The following is a 17,173-nucleotide window of genomic DNA, read 5'->3' as shown; positions in this document are numbered from 1 at the left end:
CTGTATCTCTGTCCCTTTCTAATTGCAGTGTTGGGTTTTTTAATTTTCAAGCATGTTCTTCTTACATTGCATTTTACTGCAAGCAGTTAATTTTCTTGGTAGGGCTTTTCCTAGATGTGGTTCCTTTTTGTCAAGATGCTGAGCATCCCCATGTTCCTATCAGTTGCTGATACACACTTCAAGATGGGATCATGCTGCTGGGCAAAAAAATTTTCTTCTCCAAAAACATGGCAGCAAATCTGGAGGATTTGTAGGCGGCAAATGAGTCCCATATGAGGACTTTTCTCCATATTTTCCAGTGGGATGATCAAAAAGGCTGGGATTGAATACCACCTCAGAAATAACTGAAGACTGCAGAGAATCACACTTGTTCAGTCTTGGATGCAAAGATGACACAAAGATGTGATGCAAAGCTCACACTGAGCTCTGGAGGACATCCCCAATTTAAACATTGCTAAAACCTAGCAGGAGTCTTCCTTCACTGGCAGATAGCAAACAGCACACAATGTTCCATGTTCAAACTTAATAGAGCCATGATATACAGATATCCTCACACAAGTCTCATCTGGCCCACCATGCTATGATGGACCAATGGAGAAAAGAAATACTAGAGATGATCTGATTTAGAGAACAGTCCTCTAAACCACATTTTCTCAGTGCAGAAAAGATTCCTACTTGTCTTGTCCCAAAAAAAGCTGACAGCAGTGAACAGTGATGATCAACAGGGCCAATTGCTATAATTGTCACCTTGCTCAGGGAAGAGAATCAGGAAATTAGCAGGAAACTAATTCAGCCTCAAACTCAGAAGTGAGGCTAAAGTACCTCTAAGATTTTCAGAAAAAGAAGCAAAGCCAAAATTATAATTTGTTTTCAAAGAAGATGAAATAAACTTAATGACTGTGTCAAGAAATAAAACTTCAACTACAGATTTTTTAAATCATAACATAATAAATAATAGTAAAATAACAGGCAAATATTTACACTTTTATCTACTATATCATAAGAAGAAAGTAATGCAGACTGAATTTTAGATAGAACTACTGTAAAGAGAGTCAAAGCCTTGAGTTTGCTGCTAAGAAGCTGAAAGAAAAGGCATACAAAGCAAAAAAGAAATCAGGAAGGTACTTCAGATATTTCTCAGAGAAGATTATTCAAAGAAGGCTAAGGAGCTGCATGTTTTTGACATTAATGAAAACTTTCAGCACTATGAATTAAATGGACAATTAACTAAAATGAATAGGTATTAAAATTATTGGCATTTAAGCACGCTTGGTGAAAAGTTCTGATGTGCTTTCAAAGCTTGGCTGCTGTTATAAAGGCACAGGCTGGGGGAGGAAGCAAAGATAGAGGAAGGACTGTTTGGGGAACCAGAGAGATGTTGTGCAACATGCTACTTAAGCAAAAACTAGCACCATGCAGCTTAGCTCTAGTGTTAAAGTAGTCATTTCACCATTCCCATCAGTAACAAAGGAAAAAACAGAAAGGGCTCAATTTACCTGGTGCAAGTAAAGGTCTCTGACTTATCTTGGAGTTCCCACTGAAAATTAGTTTCTTATTAATGACTGAATAAATCTAATACCACTGATACGATGTCTTATGCTTATGTCTTTCCCATTGTGGGATCTGCACGAATTGAGAATGACATTGAATGCAGTCTGAAAACAGAAAACAGGTATGACATCTCAACTATTCACAATTAAAGACTAACAATCAAATATCCTGTTCCTCTCTAGTCCATGGAAGACGACCTTCCTGCTTGTAGAGCATAATCCTCTCTTGGAGCTATTAACTCAAGAACTTAAAACAGCTACCTAAGGTATATATAATTAAGGTGCATAATTTAGGCAGACAGAGTATTTTATAGCCAAACTTTATCTGCTCTCCCTCTCTTTTTTTTTTTTTTTTTTTTTTTAGCTGGGAGAAAGTGCATGTTATGCATTAAAAAAGAGATCGTCTGGAATTCCAATGCCCATTTAGTTTGAAAAGGTCATAAAGATAAAGGTCAAGCTGCAAAACTCTATATTAAACCATGTCTCTACATAAGCCTTCAGGGGTTTTGCTGACATTACTGTGAACTATGCACAGAGGTACAGAATCATGAAATACCAGATGGAGCAGGATCAGGTCTGGTTTTACAGCAGGACAGAAACCATCTCTTGCATCAGCAGTTGCATACAGCTTTCTATATATGTTGATTAATTTCTACAAATACCCCATGTCTTTCACTGGGCTTTCCAGCACTAGACCTCAATGTTGATGACATCAAGGAACAATGAAAAAAAAGTGGGGTTTGACACTGGCTAAAGGCAGCAACGGTAATCTAAATATGCAGTGCTCTGTCTGTAAAACTCTTAGGATGGGTTTTGCCATTGCTCCTTGCATGCTGAGTGTCTGGTCATGCCCAGGATTGTTGGCTATTCCTGTTGCAGAAACTGGTGCTGTTGGGAGAGCTATTATTTGAAACAGCAGCAATATTTAATAAAAACATTCCTATAGTAACAGAACCAAACTGGAAGGTCAGGGTCACTGATTTCTCATTACATCTAGGGAAGCTCTGTCTCAGTGACATCTGCAGCGAAGCAGTATCTTGCAACTTCAGAAGCTACACACTATAGGGAAATCATCAGAATTGTTGAAATAGCGAAAAATCCTCTAAACCATTTGGACTGGTTTAGGCATAAAGGCCACATTAAATGACAGAGGCTGAAATTTCCTAATGTTCTCCCTATCATCTCTATTTGGTAGGCAAAAAATCAAATATCATTATAAGGTGTTGCTTGATTGAAAGTGATTCTCATAATGAAAAAGAAGGTAGCAGAAGAGCAGCGGCTTCCCTCAGGGCAGCATTTTAATGACTGTTGGTCAAGTTGCCATGGAAAGGACCAAAAGAGGTCCAGCAAGAGGTTCAAATAGGAAAAAAAATCTGTCAATAACATCAAAAAGATGGATTTGTCCTGGGAGGAAAGGGTCAGTGAGGAAGGGAATAAAAATGTAAACATTAGCTGATAAACTGCATGTAGCATACTGAAGCAACCAAGGAAATGGCAGGAAAACTGGAGGAAGCATATGCTGTCCTCCTCCAGGGACTAGCAGGAGCCCCAGAACATGGTAGTGGCTTTAGGTTTAATTTTAATGTGATTGGCACATCAGAAACTGTGCTACAAATTCAGAGAGGAACTGGTGCTGCTTCTGTCTTTCATCTGCACAAATTGGCAATAAAAAGTAGATGAAAACAATTCTGACAGACCCTTTCTCCTGTGGTCCCTGTCCTTCCTGTTGGCTAAACCCATTTGCAAATAACTATGCTGAAATGGGAGCCAGGCTCAATCCCTGTAAATAAAGACTGCTGATGCACACTTTCTGCTAAGTCCATGGCAAAGGCTTTTTGTTTCTCTAATCTTCCTTATAGCATTTGCTTTATAACCCTTCATTTAAATAACTACGCTTCATGCAGATGCCCTGTTTTACATCTAAGGGTATGCAAACATTACACACAAGCATCTGCAAATAGTAAGAAGCACAATAATTTTCCAGGGGAAATTCTCACTTTTGAGATGTTAAATGAGATATTTTAAATTACATTTACTGAATCAGCAGCAGAAGTGGGGAAGAAATGCTTAGGAACATTGACTCCCATTTCTCTACTTCAACCAAGCGAGACACTTTGCTCCCTGTCATTTTGGCAACTAATGGCATTTCCCTGTGATTTTAAGACTTCCATGGCTTCTCCTTTTTACTAAGGATGCATCTCCCTCCCAATTTTTATAAGCAATTTTATGTAAGGCAATTTTGTGGTTGAAATCTCACATCAAAACACATTTCTCTGTTTCAGCTTGCATTCAAGACAAACTTTTGGTGGCTCCATTTGTAACCCATATGTTGAGGCATCCCATTCTGTTTCACAGTTAAATGGATGGCACTGGACTGTGAAAGGTTTGAATTAATTATTTGCGATAAACTGTGGAAAATCCGTGAATAAAATGATAATAATTGGACACAAATACGGTAAAAGCTGTCATAGAAAGAAATGCAGCACATCCATGTGTCGCATTGCATCCTGTCACAGGCACTTATGAAAGATGTAATATAAATTGTCTCAAAAAACTTGCAAAAAATAAAAGGCAGCCTGGATAGTTGTATTTTAGCAAATGTGTTTGCACTAAGGGTACCTTCTGTTGAACAGTTCTGCCCACAAGCTGTCTGTAGAATATAGAACATCTCTCGAGCATGCTTGCCACCTTGAAGCAGGGCAGTCGGAAGCAGAAAAAAAAGAACAGAATGCAGAAAAAAAGGTGAAGAAAGAGAGAAATGAGGGACAGCAAGTCTAAGTACCATAAATACATTTAGAAATGAGATTAGCAAAGTATGACAATAGAATTTAAATGACAGACAACATTAAGATTGCAGTAAATAACATAGTACGAAAAAAAACAATTCAGCCATACAGCGCTTTTTTAAGCTTAGCTGAGGAGTCAGAACAAAAGCAGGAATATTATTATTACTGTTATCACTACATTAAAATAGTGTTTTCATTTCATCACTAGGAAAATGGATTTAATTGGGGGTGGGGGGGTAGGGAGACAGTTCACAGTTAGTTTTCTCGCTCTCAAAACCACACAGCCACACGCTTTGCTTCTGGGGCATCCTCCTCGCAGCGCTGGCTCCCAACTTACCGACGATATCGAACCAGAGAGGGATGCTCGAGGGCTGCACAGAGACCACCCCGACCATCTCGGTCACTTTATCGCTCTCCATGACGGTGAAGTTGTAAAAGGGCTCATCAAAAGTCAGGGGCACGGGCGAGGGTGCAGGCTTTTTTATCCACTCAATGTGCAGACGCACGGTTGAAGATTTTTGAGGCCGGCCATTGTCCACTGCTTTTATCTGGCAGGCACAAAGAAAAGAGGGCTCAGGCTGAGCATCCCAGCTTGGCAGTTCAGGCCTAATTCTACTGCAGTGCAGTGACTGCTTGGAAAATGGCCTTTGTGATCCTGTATGTAAAATCTCATGAAAAAAGAGGAAGATAAACGCTTATTCCTCAGTTCGCACCTTTTTTTTTTTTAGATTTTATTTTTTTCATATTGCTTTGACTTTTCACTGAAAAAGCTGTTTTGAAACTGAAATGTTTTGTTTAAAAGATGCTGGTGTGAAGCCTCCTGCAGATGCAATTCAAACACTCCCCACACAGATCCTCCTCTCCAGAACCAGCTTCCCCCTCTGATTTCATCTTGCGCCCAACTCCCTCCTGCAGCAAAGCTGGAAGCTTTGTAATGGCCCTGTGTAAGACCATGCATTTGCAAAACATGTTCACCCAGAGCATGTTTGACTGCTTTCAAATATCATCTCTGTTGCAGATAAATATTCCTTCTATTGCCTTCCTCAGGATCTTTAATCGAATTAAATAAGTTGCAAGTAATTTCTCTCATTTTCCATAATTAACATAATTTAAAATTTTGCCATATTTTATTTTCTTTCTCCTGTCTGTCATGTTCATTTAAAAGCTGCTTTGATTGGTGCTAATTCTTCTTATTATAAAGTCCTCTAGAAAGATGGATAGACTTGATATTTGTGTGGCATGCTTAATGGATTTAGCATAGCAAAGACAAGACGAGCAACAACAAACACTGGGCTTAAGAATAGTCTGAATGAAGTTTATGAAATGGGAGCCTTGGAGGATAACATCAATGTTAACCAAAGGGATTTTCTAAAAAAAAAAAAAAAAAAAAAAAAAAAAAAGTAACATTTCTGGGTATAAAGGACCACTATATGGTCCAAGTATGGTGTTATCATATCTTTTAAAAACGGGAAACACTTTTTTTCCCTGAAATATCATGCCCTATTTCTTCCTTTCAAAATGTTTAAAGTGGGTTTGATGCTAACACCCATCACTCTGCTCCATTCCAGGCAGGCAGGCCCTTTGTGAAAAGATACTGAAGGTGTGATGAGCAGTTTCTAGGTAGAAAATCTTCAGTTGTTGCATTGTAAGAAGGCTCAGATCTCAAATATGACTTCAGGGTCATCAAAGGGAAAAGTACTCACTCACCTGAAGGCTGCTCTACTCCTCTACTCTGACTTCTAGGTATTTCTCAATGTTTTGTTATTTATTCCTTTTCAAAGGAATAAATATGAAGACAGCCCACTCCTGTATGTACCCACTTCCAGATGTTACATCATGAACCTCTGACATTTTTATTTCAACTCCTTAACTACAACTTGTCGGCTTATTTCTGTGGATGAAGAGCACGCATTCCAGTCTTATATGGCTTTATATCAACTCAACCATGCTTTATTCCCCCTTTCTTTCACCATATAGTTAGTTCTGAAAGAAGAATTTTGACTGAGGTTTCTTTTAACTGAAATACCTTCTCCAACACAGAGGAAAGTACTAGTTCTCTCTTAGGTGCAGCAACTCAACTGAGACAGTAGATGACCTCTGTAAGGGCAAATAACTGTGTCCACACAAAAGGTAAGTACCCATTTGTAGCTGTATCTGCCAGGTCAACATGATACAACTTTTGGGAGCAGACAAGTGCTCGGTCTTCATTTCTGCATATTCAAGGGAATGGATTATGCTAACAATCTGCAAGCTGACTTAACACTCAGAGAATACTTCATGACCTGCAATAGCAGGAATGATCTCCCAGACTCAATTTTTTGGTGGTAGTTGTATAAGAATACTAGATTCCTTAATTTAGGTCTTACATACAGAGCAAAACCACGGTTAGCTATTCCTCTTTATACAGGAGGGCCTACTTCTTAAAAAATGAAAGAAAAAAAAAGTCAGTCAAATCATGGGTTTGTCTGTCAATGAATGAGTGCTTACTGTTAAGATGTCGTAACTCCCCGCTGTGAACTGCTTCCTGGAAGAAACCATCCCTGTTTTGGGATCAATGAAAAACTTCCCATCGTCGTTCCCATCTACAATGCTGTATGAGATTTCTGCATTAGGGCCTTCGTCTTTGTCAACAGCAAAAGCTCTGTAGATTGGCTCCCCTCTTTTCTTACGGTCCCTCTCGGGCAGCTTGACCTTGTAGGCTTTTTCTGAGAACTGTGGTTTGTTATCATTCTCATCCAGAACCCGGACCACCACCCACACAGAGGACTGCTTGGGAGATGTGCCCCCATCCGAGACGGTCACCTGGAAAACAGCAGTACAAGTTATTCTCAACAGCTACAGTGGCACTTCATAAATCAGAGAAAAACATGAAGCATAAGGAAACACCTTGCCTTCCCCAAAGCCAACCTGCAGTTTACAACATCTTTGGTGTACACAATACATGATTACTATAAACATACTCAGTGCTTAACTCAGTTTGTCCACAATGGCAAATCCAGGAATCCAGAAAACTTTTAACTTCTGAGATGAATGTGGAATAAGGAACCTGCAGACTAGGAAGCTATTTCTCAAAAAATAAAAGCCTTTTATCTTGAATTCTTCAAGTTTATCTCAGAAGACAGAACTGGAATTAACCCATTAATCAGGGATCCCTGCATTTTTTGCATACATATTTTAAAGTTTCTTCTGTCACGGAAAGAATTTGAAAGATGCATTTCTTCTTAAACCCTGAAAGAACCTCTGTCATTTTTCCCCATTAATTATTTGGAATTTCTTAAACAACAAAAGGATTTCTTTCAGTTCTTTTCATTCACTACCCAAGATGTGACAGCTCATTAATTCCAAACCTGCTTTATAAGATTATAAGGAGCAAAGAGAGGCAGGTAACAAAAAAATTTCTGCTGCATTGTGTAGAGAGTGCACTGTGCTGCCAGAAACATTTGAGTAATAAAATCTTTTAGATGGAAGTTAATTAGTAATTTAGCTGCAACTTAAACAGAATTACTAATAATTTTCAATCTGAAACACTACAAAAATGAAATGATTCAAGATCAACAAGCCCTCAAGAGATTTAATAATATGCCTTCAAAATGAAATCAATATGTTTCAAACTTCTCCCTCAATATTTCGATCACATTTTTAATGAGAATGAAATAAGGCAGAAAGTTATTTTTGTTTGCATGAAAGAAGTTCAAATTTCATTTTCAGCTACATATGGTAACATGCCAAATCCCACAATAGCAATTTCTGACGATAATTAACCAAGATATTACATACTCTTCCCTGCTCATACTGATCACTGCACATCGATTGGTAACTTCTTGATGTTTTATTTTTTCTTTAAACGTTTCTGTGTTCCCTTGCAAATCCTATAGTCCTGATGTCCAATCCTCAGGCAAAGCAAAATTTTCTGGTAATAATACCCTTTGGCATTGTCCCATCCTTGTATAAAGTTTTAACCTAGGGTAACCCCGGTTTAATACTGAGATCAGCAGAAAAAAATGCATTTTCTATGAGGAAGGTAAAAGACATTGTTCCTTTCCTGTATTTAACTACTTGTTTAAAAACTGATGTAGTGGAAGGGAGCAGACTGACAGCCTCAGGGACTGAAACAGGTCAATTTACAGAAAAGTGAGGAGCGTGGCAACATACAGTGGCAATGTAAATTCCCCGAAACAGCCCAGAACCTACTTGGAGAGTAGAACCCATCCTCCCAACAACAGGCACCACTCTCAGGCCTCTTTCTCTCAAGACTGAAGTAGAGTTTCCTAAGTGCTGAGCAGGTTTGGCAATTAGCAGTTGTTGGGATCATCATGTTGCAACTGGCCAAACTCTAGGCCAGACCACAATTTAGAAAAGGAAAACCTTTTTGGGGTTTCTCCACAGATAAAATAATCATTGATGACAAGCAGTACAAGCTGCATTGCATAGAAACAATCAGAGACACAACTAATCCAGGCTAAAAAAACCAAAAAAACACAACAAAATGCTTTTTTAGAGAGTAATGTTCTTGCATTAAGAAATATTAGCGGGATTCTGGAAACTTGTGTTCTTTGAACAAATACAACTCTTTCTTTCTTTCTTTTATTTTAAAGACATTTTCTTCAACCTTCTAGCAGCAGTTAACAAAAAATGTGTATGAGTGAGAGAAAGGGTTTACAACCAACAATGACAATAAAATCTATGAAAACCACATAGAAGTCAAACAACTAAAGTGAAAAAACCCCTACCTAAGTCAAAAAACTGCTCCAGAAGTGAAGCATCATTCTGTCTTACCAGTACATTCTCGGTTTGTCAGGTAACTGCTGAAATCCTGACTAGCATGGTATTGTGGCAGCAAGTATTTGCAGGCATGCATTTATTTTGTAAGACTGAACTTGGGGAAATCTGTTTGATAACAGAAAAGCTGCACTGAAAATATCTGCTGACAGCTAACAGGAATGAGTAATGGCAGTAACACAAAATGACAGCTGATTAATAAAAATGAACGAAGAATTCCTGAAGTTATTCAGTTCTTCTTGGGCTAAAACTTACATCCCTGGAGAGGAAAATGTTAGGTACCAGCTAAGCCTTTTTCTCTGGGTGATACTCCAAACTTTTCAAAATTACAGGATGCAGCTCCACTCAAAAAGCTCTGAGTGCCAGACACAGGAGTTGAAATTCCCTCTTTGCAGGCTTTCAAATTAATTAAGTCTCCCTCACACCAGTGATGTGATTATTTCCCTAATCTGCACCCTGGCTGACACCTTTTCTGTATTCCATCATCCTGACCACAGTCTGGCTATTCAGGTTCCAGCCATAAACAAGGTAAAAGAGCTACAAAAATTTCCTCTGCCTCTACAGAAAAAACCCACCATGACAACAAATTAAAACAAACCAAGAAATTGCCGCCAGTTCAGAATTGTTCCCAGACAAAACCAGGGAGAAGCAGAGAGGTCATTCAGCACATCACTCTGCAAATACCATTTCCACCAGGACACAGTATCACACCAGCACTTGGGGGCCCCTCTAACCATGGCAATTTCAATTCAAACATTACCACAGTTCTTAGCTAAACCCTTGAACAGCTGGAAATTACAGTAAAAGGTAACCAGGGAGAGGATGGAGGTTAGGATATTCATAGGACAAAGCTAATTCACAGCTGGTATCTCTGGAAATGCAAAAGGCAGATGTGCAAAGCACAGGAGAGCTTGCAGGAGAGAAGCTGTAATTTAGGACCAGTGTAGTTCTTTTGTTTAGAAAATTGCAGGTAGCAAGGTAAGAAAAAGAAAACAGAGAAGAAAGGTAATGCAGATGAATGACATCTGAATGACATCTGTCATTCATCTGTCAGTCTGAGACAGACTGTCTCAATACATGCCTGTCAATTCGTGCCATCAAAAACCCAGCAAGACTGTCCGTCACAGTAATCAGTATGGGAGAAAGGTAAGGACAAAATCACATCTTTCCCAGTGAGATGAGGAACGGCTGCTTGGTCAGCATTCCTAAATGGTGAGTGCCTTCTCCTGTCTGTGTGATGAGTCTGGTATCCAGACCCAACTGCTGTTTACCATGGTCCATCTCAGATGGACCAGCCCAGCCATGGGTCCCCTCTGCTGCACTGGTTAGATATCACTGCTCATCCTGCCTAAACAGAGGATACAACCTCTCAAAGCTGGGATACAGACAGGAAAGCAGCTGAATTTGGACATCCTGACAAATCAAAGGGCTGGTTCATTCAACAAGGGTGGAGTGTCTAAAAAATAACGTTATTTTATATTTAATAGGGCCTGAATGCAACAGACAACACAAATAATATGAACTATTATATATTTTGATGGTGAAATCCTAAGCATCGCTACTGTTTTCTCACAACCTACAGACAGTTCCACTACAGTTCCCTCCACAAAATGAGCATTTTCCTCTAGGAATCTGTATTTATCCATTGGCTTTAATGCTTATGACTTTACTGAAATATGTTTGTCAATACACTACAGACACTGGTTACCTGAGAATTTCTTTGCTAAAGTAACAACAGTCACACTTCCCTTACAATGTTTCATTTAGAGGGATAGACCAGGACAAGGTCTCCTCAAATCCCCTATGCTTCTATCAGACACGGTTTTTTTTGAGAAAAATGTACTAAAATATCTCCTGCAGCTTATGAAAAATTCAGTGTAATAACAGAACTTTCGGCAAGTAAAACAATTTCCACTTCCTCTGCAGGATCTACTTCAGTAGGTTTGGTCTATAAATATTAACATTCCCTTCCCTATAGTATTGAGAGAAATTAATGTTTATGTTCTTGTCCACAGAACAACTACAAAGGGACTTCCAGAGAAATGGACCTTCTCAGTGAAAATGAAGACTGACACTGACTGTTAACACACCACAGCTGGAATGTTAGATGTGAGAATTCCTTCTGACTATGAAGAAGGCATGGAGGAGACATCTGCTGTGGAAGTACTGCCTAATAATCCAGCCTCATCCAGCCTAGAAGACCTCACCAATGGTGACAAAAGGAATTTTTCCTTGAGACCATCACTCCTCCTATGAGTCAGACTGTGACACTTAATTGGAGGAGGTGTGGTTTTTGAATCATTCAGAATACAAATACAACTGTAAGGACCACCCTCCTGAATTAAGAGTACTATATTGAGTCTCATTAACAGAAGCTCATAACTTGCAAAGTAATTATTAACTCAGCTGGAGGGAGTACCTAGCAGGGATGTTATTCAACAAGTGCAAGACAATTAGCAGGTGTTTAATGAGAGTCATCAAGCCTTGAGAAGAACAAGTATCTTCTTCCATATCGTTCTTTGGCAGGAGGAAGTACTCAGACTACCCTATTTTTAAGTTATGAGGAACTGCCACATCACTGTCATTAACATTGCAAAAAGCTGAAGATGTCATATTTGCTTGTTTATTTTTTAGTGTGATAACTGCTTAATGCAAAATAAAGTGAGCTGAGATGCTTGTGCCTCATCAAAGGAGTGTGCACAACGAGGTCTTCAGGTAAAAGTCTCTTTCCTCCAACAAGAAATGCTAATTTTGCTTCAGAAAACCTTAGAAAAGAGAATCCGGTTGAGTTACTGAAGGCAGAAAAATGATCAAAGGGAGCGGGAGAGTTGAGGCATACCCCTGCTGTTAGAGACTAATGGGTTTGTTTCTTCTGCCAAAGTGTAAACCAACGGCAGTACCTATTGTAAGTCTCTGGAATTCAGCCCGAGTAGAAGTGAAAGATTATAAAGGAGAGCTCATCAAGGGATGAATAGAACTTTAAAGTCAGATGCACTGAATTACTATCTCTGCCTACTTCAGAGAGAGACTAAACTCGTGGCTAAATTCTTACAAGGAAATATTTTTTTGAAATGCACGCTGTTACTGAGCTACATGTCGGATTATTGCTACAAAGTGAAGGCAGTGTAGCTCAAATACAGAATACGAGAGAAAAACAAATGTACTTTTTTAATTTTTCTTTTTTTTTTTTTTTTTTTTTACTTCAAAACTGAGTTAGCTGCAGCAAACTAGATACCTTCTCTTTTGAACCCTTTATCTAGCAACCTTGGGAAAGAAATAGGTAGGGCTTACTTCACTTATTCTAAGGGATGTGGTGCTGTCCCAAAAGACAAATTACACTTTTTGTTCAAAAGAGTTCCAATCATATCAATATGATCCATCTTTCCTTATTTCCTTTACAATGTGCTAATCTGGGAAATCTTTGTTTTCAAACGTAAAAAAAAATTAATACATTCACTCTGGCCAGGTGTGAGAAATAAATAATTTAGAGTACATTTTAAATACAGATTATTACTGACATAAACACTCTAGGTGTTTGATTAGGAATGTCAATGGCTTCCAGCCACACTCAAGATAGAAAATGATACATAATGGTCTGTTAAACCATTTGAGAATTAACGATGACATCAGGTAATTTCAGTGCTGTATTGCCAAAAGACAGGAAGAAAGGAAGGAAGGCAGGCTTTTTCATTTGGAGTTAAATGCTCCCTACAGTATTTGCAAACCTAAATATTAGAAGAGTGTACTGAAGAAAGCTGTAGAGGCTTCAAATCTTAACTTTTGTTCGAATCAGAGTGCTGAGACTGATAGATGGTAACCAAAGGACCTGGCAGAATGAAATATCAGAATGGGTGACTTGGAAGTCCAAAATTTATCCTGTGTCCCATTTTATTTGACAAGCTTTTTGAAACAGAAACAGTAAACAATTTTCTGTAAAGAAAATGAAGACTTGTATTTCAGCTTTAGTAGCAACAAAAGGAAGAATCTGCATAGCTCTTGACAGTGACCCTCTAAAAGAAAAACAGCTATTTTCCACAGGCATTGCTTTTAAAGTTCATTACAGTTTGGAGATCCTGGTGACCTTAGTGCATCAGGCTTTATTTAGTGTTCTTCAATCAATACATGCTAAATGCAGAACCAACCATTACTCCATTAGCTTCTCAGGAAAACAGAGCAGCCTGTCATGTTTTAAAGGAAACTCCTTCGGGCAATCTCAGAAAGCACCTTCCCTCTCCTTTCCCAGCATAAAAAGAAAACTATAATCCTTAGGAATGCTACTCAAATACAGTATGCTTTTGATGAAATGCAGATTAAACTGTCCAGAAGTGACCCTAAGTCAGTCATTTTCCAGAAGAGCGGAAGCACCTTTTACCTCCACTGGTGGAATTAAACACAGAAAAGCTTTACCTCTATTGCATAACTGTAGTGTACAGTCACATAAGACTCAGCAGAAATCCTCTGGTAAGGAAGAGCATTACTCAACTGGAATTTTTCTGACCTCCTAGGTGATAACAGCAGCGTGAAACCACACGGATCACATCTTGTGCTGAGCAGTTTGCGAAGCTGGCAGCAAGAAGATCGGAAAATCTGAGATGATCACAGCAAGAACATCAACCTCAGTCTCCAAACAAAAATTGTAAAGGTCTTTTGAGTACACTGTGAGCTTCCTCTCTTTGCTCATGAGGCTACAGTAATGAGTCTTGCTAAATATATAATGAAGAAAGAATTGAAAAGCAGAATACAGTCTGAACTGTCCCCTGACAATACCTGTCGAAGGACATTTACCCACCTTCAGACTGACACCTTATAAACATGGTAAAGTATTATATGCAAATCCTTAAAAATAATTTTTAGGCATATGAAACCTCTTGAGGAACAACCTATCACTAAACAGAAGTATAACTACCATCACAGACCCTAAACGAGAAAGAAGATAAAAGCAGCCTATTAATCTTCACAGTAAACTTTGAAGAAGGTATTTAGCTCCTGCTGAAAGTGAAGATTACCATCTGAGAGTTTTGTGAACAGAAAATGAATAGTCAAATGTGAGAATATTTCACTTCAATCAGGTTTAAATAACATAAAGCTTGCAAATCAAGATATGCATGCAGTTTAATGTTAGTACTACTCTCGATGTTGATTTTAATCTGATTCATACCTCAATATCTACTTCACCCATTTGTGGATTTTGCTTTTCTTGTGATAAGAAACACCTATGATTAAATATTGATAAGTTCTCCTTTATCAGATCTACCTCTACACCTAATGCTTTTCTCCAAAAATCTTATCTTGGCACTCAGGAAATACAGTAGCTCTCAGTTTTTGTGCTTCAAAAGAGGTGTGCATCAATTTGTAAGCTCAGCACACAGCTATTTTCACAAAGATTCAATTACCCTTCATTTTCTATCCACAAAAGCTACTTGATTCTCATCTTCACTATAAGCAGGAACCAAACACCTTCAGTTTACCCAAAATGATGAAGATGGTTACATATTGTTACAACTTCAATTTTTTTTTTCATACTAGACCAGTCAATATGTGTAATCATGTAAGAAAAAAAAATCTGCCTATTAATAAAGACACAATATGTTATTCATGCTTCTGACATATTTTCCTAGTATTAACAATTTATGTTTTAACTATCAACAGACATGTCCTGCTCAAAAAATACACACTGATTTATTGCCAAAATCTAATCAAGCTATAGTACTAGTCACCATGGAGTTAACTAATCAACAAGTATTTACTTTACATCCTTGTTTAGGTGGGCAGACATGTCAGTTTGTAGCACGGGACCCCAGGTATCAAAGCTGAGGAGGAATTAACTCCCAAGTCTTTTAGCAGAAACTCCTGGATTCAGAGCAGGTGTGTGGGAATAGCCCTCCATCTATTTGAAGGTCCTCTAAGAAAAGGCAGAGTGTGGAAGAGCTTGCTCTGTACACCCTTTGAACATCCTGTGGCAGAAGCTTCTGTTACAACAAAGCAATAACTTCAACTAAAACTTTCAGTCTTCAAAGGGAATAATCATCTTGTGTCCTAAACTATAATATAAAAACCTGCTTCTAAACGATTTCTGTCACGCTGACATCCACTGCCTTCTGATGTTGAATTACCCATCCTCAGGTGAGGGTCTGTGATGGTCAGTTTTAGAACAATACTGCTGTTACTGAGGAGATAAAATGTTTATTTGGCCAGCAATGAGATGAAAGATATACACCGTAGTTCCTCAGGTTTATTTACTTTATAGGTACACTAACCAAACTCTATGCTGCTATATAAAGCAGAAGCAGGGATTTTCAAAAGAAAGGCAAGACTTTCCTTTTTTTTTTTCCCCTGAAGCAACACTTGATGTGCTAACTGGGGATGACACCACCTTGTCTCTGGCTGAAAAGCAGATTAAGGCACATCCAGCCCCATCTTCCCCTGTCATCCATTTGCACCCACTAATAAACTGTTCGTGCATCTGTGCTACAAGCAGGGCTCCCAAAATAATCAGGGTTTGAAATGAACGCCCGAAGGAAAACAAATCCACCCAAAAGGCAGGCAGCAGTGAGTGATGGCATTGAGAACAAAAGGAGGAGAGGCATGCCCGCTCCCCAGGTCAGGCTGGGGCGAGTTTACCAAGTGTTTGCTCACTGAAGGAACGTGCAGTGTACAGCTACAATTTTGGTGATTAAATTCTCCAGTTCTACAACTGATAGAAACTTAAGAGTCTGCCAGCCAACACCCCTCCACCAAAAATCTCTATCTTTGAACTCATCACATACAAACAAGCCTTTGATCAATACCAAAGTGGGCAAAGCCAGAACCATTAATATTAATGTAAAAGCCTTCATGTTCCATCAGTAATGCCAAAAAATACCCAATTTTCATCTTACACTGTTTTTCCACAATATGCAAGAAATGAGTGCTCTCCATCGACAGATACAGATAAAATGATTTAAAGACGGTTTTACAACTGATAGACTGACAAGTGGCCTCTGACATTTAAAAGCAATTTAGTTTTTTCACAGTAAAAAATGAAGCTTCCACAGTTTTATGGTCAAAAATAAAGCTTTCCAGTTAGAAAAGTGATTAATAAAAATTGATTTTGTAGCTGGGTGGAAAGTATATAAATCAGACTTTTAAGTGATACAGGCTTTTCCCAATTTTTGAATATCCTTTAAAGATATTTTCAATACGCAAAAAGCAAAACTGTATGGTTTAGGCCTCAGAAATTAATCTGTGCTTACTGAATAGTCACCCAGGAAGATTGCAGTGACTGTTTTCAATAACAAAAAAGGGAAAAAAATGAAGATATGATTCTTTTCTGATGATATTCAAATTGCTTGATAGCAATTTCTTTGGTTATCAAGGAGGTACAAAGTAAAATTTTCATCAACTTAGAGGACAATATCATTGCAATTATTCATGCATATTTGAATAAAGTAGTTTTTGGAGTCAGATGAGGATTCCATCATAAAATATGTTAAAAATAGTATAAAAAATCTCAGAAAATCAGTATGAAAAGTAATTAAAATAAGGTGAAGGAGATAAGCATGAATAAGGAGCCTGCTTGTTGGGGTTCTACCCAAGGCAGATTTTTTAATGACAATATCATCCTGTTTTTGTCAGACCAGGTTAAAGTAAATTATATCAAAAGTTGCTCTGATTTTAGCAATAACAAGTTCTACTTCTTAATGCCTACTTCACAACTTTCTGTTACAAATCAATTTTGGACAGATAACAGGCATTAACTGGGCCATACTTAATCACACTTTCATCTAACAGGCAATACAGACAAGCCTTATTATCTCAACCTCTGTTTGTCTTTGATATTATATGTCCTGTAAATATCTACTAGCCAATTTACATAGGCATGGGGTCAATTTTACAAGCTGGTTGAGAATCAATCAGTATGCGACAAAAGTAACAAAGATTCCAATTTTGAAGTAAATCTCACATTCTTGGACTGATCACCTTTTTTACTTTTTCCACATTGGTTTTCCAGCTTGGAAAACTCAACCTGGAAAACGGGCTCAGGTGTTGCGTCCAGTACAAAGGTGTGAAACTGAAGTT

The 17,173-nt window shown here is 38.3% G+C and overlaps 1 protein-coding gene across 2 annotated transcripts in view; it reads right to left on the bottom strand.

Moving 5' to 3' along the window:
• The window catches only part of FAT3 (FAT atypical cadherin 3), a 305,554-nt gene that overhangs the window by 96,569 nt on the left and 191,812 nt on the right, over positions 1 to 17,173 (bottom strand). For both annotated transcript variants that reach the window (XM_062487540.1, XM_062487541.1), the window contains exons 4-5: positions 6,824 to 7,138; positions 4,674 to 4,884 (exon numbers count right to left, since the gene is read on the bottom strand). In XM_062487540.1, the coding sequence (XP_062343524.1) occupies positions 4,674 to 4,884; positions 6,824 to 7,138 (526 nt within the window). The remainder of the gene's footprint in view (positions 1 to 4,673; positions 4,885 to 6,823; positions 7,139 to 17,173) is intronic.

Source organism: Cinclus cinclus, chromosome 2 (genome assembly GCF_963662255.1).
Source record: "Cinclus cinclus chromosome 2, bCinCin1.1, whole genome shotgun sequence".
NCBI classification, from domain to species: Eukaryota; Metazoa; Chordata; class Aves; order Passeriformes; family Cinclidae; genus Cinclus; species Cinclus cinclus.
This window is presented reverse-complemented; position numbering and strand designations above follow the sequence as displayed.